At 44.9% G+C, this 5,409-nt stretch overlaps 1 protein-coding gene across 2 annotated transcripts; it reads left to right on the top strand.

Annotated features, from left to right (window-relative positions):
- The first annotated feature begins 699 nt into the window (after positions 1 to 699).
- Positions 700 to 3,747, top strand: LOC111866459 (E3 ubiquitin-protein ligase siah-1-like). 2 transcript variants are annotated; one of them, XM_023855433.1, is made up of 2 exons: positions 700 to 1,307; positions 2,866 to 3,747. In XM_023855433.1, exons 1-2 carry the CDS (start codon positions 1,103 to 1,105, stop codon positions 3,636 to 3,638), a joined length of 978 nt encoding a protein of 325 aa, XP_023711201.1. In that variant the 5' UTR covers positions 700 to 1,102; the 3' UTR covers positions 3,639 to 3,747. The 2 variants fall into 2 exon arrangements, with proteins under 2 accessions (XP_023711201.1, XP_023711202.1); XM_023855434.1 differs by lacking the exon at positions 700 to 1,307 and adding an exon at positions 1,326 to 1,953.
- The last annotated feature ends 1,662 nt before the right edge of the window (positions 3,748 to 5,409 follow it).

The raw sequence follows: 5,409 nt of genomic DNA, 5'->3' as shown, positions 1-5,409 counted from the left end.
GTATTTACTCATATGACCATCTCCAGTGGCCTAGTTAGCGGAGCGTCTTGCATACGGTATTACGCATGAATGCTGATTATCGCATTCTTAACCTCATTGCGTGTCCATGTGTTGTCATCTTTGCTCTTTCACTGCAAAACACTTTTCGCAAGTCTCCAGGCACCTAGGTAATGACTTAAATTTTCAATCCCCAAATTTGATCCTCAACAGTCCCCGTTTGTGTACTGATCCCCACAACTGTACCTTCCGGACCTGAAAGGGACACACTCGTCTGTTGAAGAATCTGCCACACTTCCCACATGCCTTCGCAGGGCTGTGCTGCATTCACAGACCGACAGCCTGGATGACCAGCAATGGGCAGACAGAGCTGCTAGCTTCAGACCTCACCTCGCTTCACTGTGCGCATGTTTTATATGCAGATACCGCGACGTCGTGAATATTAATCGGAATCAAACATCACAAAGTGTACACCCCTTAATTAAAAGTGAAGTAATTATTAAATCGAGGCCGCGCCATAGCTCAAGCTGTTAGTCTCGGGCTTCCCACTGCGGCGGCCCGGGTTCGACCCCGGGTGTGGTCAAGTGGGATTTGTGGTGGACAAAGTGGAGCTGAGACAGGTTTTCTCCGAGTACTTCGGTTTCCCCTGCCAATCTTCATTCCACAAATTGCTTCACAATCACCCTCACCTATCATCTGGGGCTGGTACAATAGGCCAGAAGTGGCCGCAGTATAAGGGACTTAGTCCCACCCCACTAGCAATAAAAAATTATTAAATCTGCTTATTCAGTGAACTGTGGACGTTTCTCTTTGTGGTGAAGGTTTAGGAAACTAAACGCAAAACAATACAGTTTGTTTTCATATTTTGTCCTTTTGAGTTATGACACCTTTTTTAAAGGGTAAAGACAGAGGCCCTATGTTGCTCCTACATTTTCGCATCCCAGACCACGAAAAAAGCACAAGAAACTGCATGTTTATGCAACGCAATTACGGTAAATGAACATCAGCACCAAAGAAGGAAACTGCATAAGAAGCTGAGCATTTTAAAATGTGCCATCAATTTTCTGCTTTGTTGCCTAAGAGAAGTTGAACTGTGACTGGCCCAATGTACAGGTCTCGAGAGCCGTTAACAAAGACTTTATTCCGTCTTGCTCCATCTTATCTGTGTGTAATTCTGAGTGGGCGCCATGCGCAAGATAAAGCTCCAGCGATTCTTAGTTCATTAACGTATAACATTAATACGTATAGGTGCATATCAAGTGACCTGCTTCGGTGTGTTCCTGTGGCTGTTCTTCAAGTGCGGTGTTCAGGTATGTTCACAGGCCAGTTCTTCAAGTGCGGTGTTCAGGTATGTTCACAGGCCAGTTCTTCAAGTGCTGTGTTCAGGTATGTTCACAGGCCTGTTCTTCAAGTGCTCTGTTCGGGTATGTTCACACGGCTGTTCTTCAAGTGCTCTGTTCAGGTATGTTCACACGACTGTTCTTCAAGTGCTATGTTCAGGTATGTTCACACGCCAGTTATTCAAGTGCTGTGTTCAGGTATGTTCACACGCCAGTTCTTCAAGTGCTGTGTTCAGGTATGTTCACACGCCAGTTCTTCAAGTGCTGTGTTCAGGTATGTTCACACGGCTGTTCTTCAAGTGCTGTGTTCAGGTATGTTCACACGGCTGTTCTTCAAGTGCTGTGTTCAGGTATGTTCACACGGCTGTTCTTCAAGTGCTGTGTTCAGGTATGTTCACACGGCTGTTCTTCAAGTGCTGTGTTCAGGTATGTTCACACGGCTGTTCTTCAAGTGCTGTGTTCAGGTATGTTCACAGGGCTGTTCTTCAAGTGCTGTGTTCAGGTATGTTCACACGGCTGTTCTTCAAGTGCTGTGTTCAGGTATGTTCACACGGCTGTTCTTCAAGTGCTGTGTTCAGGTATGTTCACAGGCCAGTTCTTCAAGTGCGGTGTTCAGGTATGTTCACACGGCTGTTCTTCAAGTGCTGTGTTCAGGTATGTTCACACGGCTGTTCTTCAAGTGCTGTGTTCAGGTATGTTCACACGGCTGTTCTTCAAGTGCTGTGTTCAGGTATGTTCACACGGCTGTTCTTCAAGTGCTGTGTTCAGGTATGTTCACACGGCTGTTCTTCAAGTGCTGTGTTCAGGTATGTTCACACGGCTGTTCTTCAAGTGCTGTGTTCAGGTATGTTCACACGGCTGTTCTTCAAGTGCTGTGTTCAGGTATGTTCACACGGCTGTTCTTCAAGTGCTTTGTTCAGGTATGTTCACAGGCCTGTTCAAGTGCTTTGTTCAGGTATGTTCACAGGCCTGTTCAGGTATTTTCACACGGCTGTTCAAGTGCTCTGTTCAGATGTGTTCACACACCTGTTCAAGTACTCTTTTCAGGTGTGTTCACACAGCTGTTCAAATGCTCTGTTCAGGTGTGTTCACACGGCTGTTCAAGTGCTGTGTTCAAGTACGTTCACACAGTTGTTCTTCAGTTAGTCGCTGTACTTAATTAAGTAAGCATCACGCCATTAAGACGTGTGGGAGTGGAGGTATAATTCCATCATTGTTGACCTCGAGACTGTATGAAGCTGAGCGGCCAGCTTCATGTCTTTTCAACAGCGTGTACACCGGCTCTGGGGCCCACCCTGCTTCNGTGACCAAGGTGTAAAGCTGACCACTCACCTCCAGCCACTGCCGAGGTCAAGAAGGATGGAGCTATACCTCCACTCCCCTATATGCCTTCATGGCGTAGTGCTTAATTAATTAAGCACACGGTTAATTTTATCTTTATTTATTTTGAATTTGATTTTGAAAATACCGCCCTCCCCCGAAAATAAATATTTACGCAGCCTAATCATTTCGAATATCCTCTTTTCAGAACAAGGTCCTTCCGAGATGACTGAACTGTTTCGAGGTTTTAATGAAAGCGTCCTCAGTGAGCTGGAATGCCCCATCTGCACGGAGTACATGACTCCGCCCATCACATTATGCGCCAACGGCCACAATATCTGTCGTAACTGCAGATCGAAGATTGACAAATGCCCCAGTTGTAGATCAGCATTCCTTGACACAAGGAACGTTTCTCTAGAGAACATTGCCAGACTTCAAAAATATCCTTGTACAAATCGCCACGTTGGCTGCAATGCCGTCTTATCAATGGAATTCATTGAGAAGCATCAGATAGGGTGTGCCTTCGCTTCATATCAATGTCCCGTTAACAATATTCCAGGCATAAATTGTTCCTGGGAAGGGATACCAAAGAATTTCAAATCTCATATCAAGAAAGTTCACAGAGAGTTTGTGATCGAAGGGAATTCAATTTCGTGCGGAACCGGAACTAGAGCCGCTGTGTGGTTTACAATGAGGGAAATATTTCTAAACTACCAATGTGTGCAGGGAAATAAGTGGTACAGTGCAGTTCAACATGTAGTAACCAGTAACACGGACTTGAGATTTAAGTGTAGATACAAACTGCGGGCTGACGATGGTATTGAGGAGTTAACAGAGACGCATAAAGTTCACAGTTGGAAGCAGGATTTTCAGTCTATTTTTAAATGTGGGAGATGCTTTCGTCATGATGACGAAGTGATCAAATGTTTCTTGAAAGATGAAGAACTTGATTTAACTCTTGATATTATTAAAATAGAGTAACCTCTGTGCATGAAGACGTAGAGGTGGTGAGTGGTGATACTGCTTCTGACTTTCATAACTTTGTTACTGTATTTAGGTAGGCGAAACAATAAACTCAAATTAGCCGTCATTCCTAATAACCACTTCCCCTACGCATGACTTCCCCCACTCCAGCAAATTGCTATTCTATTTCTATGCAGGAATCGGGATAGCTCAGTCGGTATAGAGGCGGACTGGACCGCCCGGTTCGATTCCCACCAGTGCAAAGCGTCTAGACCGGCTCTGGGGCCCACTCAACCTCCTATCCAATGGGTACCGGATGCTGTTTCGACGGGGATAAAGGGTCAGGAGCGTGAAGCTGACCACTGACTTCCATCTAGTGTCGACGTCAAAAAAGGTGGACCTGTACCTTCACTCCCCTTAACTATTTATTACAGGGACAGATTGACCTTTATTGCTATTTATGCATTGATAGAGGGGACGTGTACGTAGAATGAGGGGGCAGGCAGCAGGTTCAAATTCCAACTACATATGTACATTCTTTGCCTGACCCGGGTATAGATGGAGGTCAATGGTTGAGTTCACGCTGCGGATGATTTGCTCTCCCGATGCTGGCTGTAGATGGAAATGAGTGAACCGTAGAAGAGTGACGGACGTTGTGAAAATAAAACAGACACAGCGTTATGCATCTCGTTTCTTTACATTGACTTTAAATTGTCTAATGGGATGCGACACCGTGTAGTTTCGTACTGGTATCAACGTTTCAGAAGAACCAGCAACCTCCAATGCTAGCGTATAAATGTTTAGGAGGGGTCAATTGCCTCTATGTTCATGATAGAAGTTTTTCTACCCTTCAAGGTACAGGCAGTAGGTTCTCCTGTCGGCATCTGTCAACCGAACTACACGATATCATATCCCAAAAGACAGTAATCATAAGATTTTTATTACTTCATTTCTTTCACTGTGGATCACCAATGAAACAATGGATTCTCCATCTGTACGAGAAAATACTACGCTATACGCGAAAGATAAAGAATATAATTATTGCGATATTTATTTTAAGTGCTTTACTGACGTCGGATAAGATAAAAGATTTAGAGAATGACTAATCAGTGCCACAGTCGCATGTGATATGGTGCAAACCGGTTGTAATATTATCTGAGTGTTAAGAATAGTTGGAATTTGAACCCACTGACACACGTGCTGCAGAATGTGTATAGGTTATAACAGACTTAGTTACAGCGCATCGGACCGTCTCTGTGGTCTAGTGGTCAGAGGTCCTGCCTACAGATCCAGAGGTCCTGGTTCGATTCCCGGCGTTACCAGATATTCTGTAAAGTAGTGGGTCTGGAACGGGGTCCACTCAGCCTCATGAGGATAACTGAGGAGCTATTTCAAGGAAATATCGGCTCCGGGCTAGAAAACCGAGATTAACGGCCGTGGGGATTCGTTGCGCTGACCACGCGACACCCTCTATGCGCTAAAGTTGGCACTAACTTCGCCGACAAGCGGCGGTCGCTTGTATTTCCAATGCTTGCTGTTACTTTCAATTTCCAAAATCCTAGCCCCCATCCCAGCCTACCTTATGACCCTCTTCGTAGGCATGTTGGACTAATGTCGATTTCTCTGGAAGTCCCTCATTGAGATTGTTAGCTAGGTTTGTTGCGTAGAAATGTTAACCTCCCTTCCTATCTTAATTTCAGTTCTGCCGTTGTGTTATCACAGTTTTTACTGAATATTGTAGAGTGTAGAGACGTTATTTAGCGAAGACCGCGAAGGAGGCGAATATACT

The sequence above is a fragment of the Cryptotermes secundus genome, unplaced genomic scaffold (genome assembly GCF_002891405.2).
Source record: "Cryptotermes secundus unplaced genomic scaffold, Csec_1.0 scaffold300, whole genome shotgun sequence".
NCBI lineage: Eukaryota > Metazoa > Arthropoda > Insecta > Blattodea > Kalotermitidae > Cryptotermes > Cryptotermes secundus.
This window is presented reverse-complemented; position numbering and strand designations above follow the sequence as displayed.

Coding starts and splice junctions, on each gene's coding strand:
- LOC111866459 (XM_023855433.1), top strand. CDS start 1,103: ATGTACAGGTCTCGAGAGCCGTTAACAAAGACTTTATTCCGTCTTGCT. Junction 1,308..2,865: donor TCTTCAAGTGCGGTGTTCAG/GTATGTTCACAG, acceptor TCCTCTTTTCAG/AACAAGGTCCTTCCGAGATG.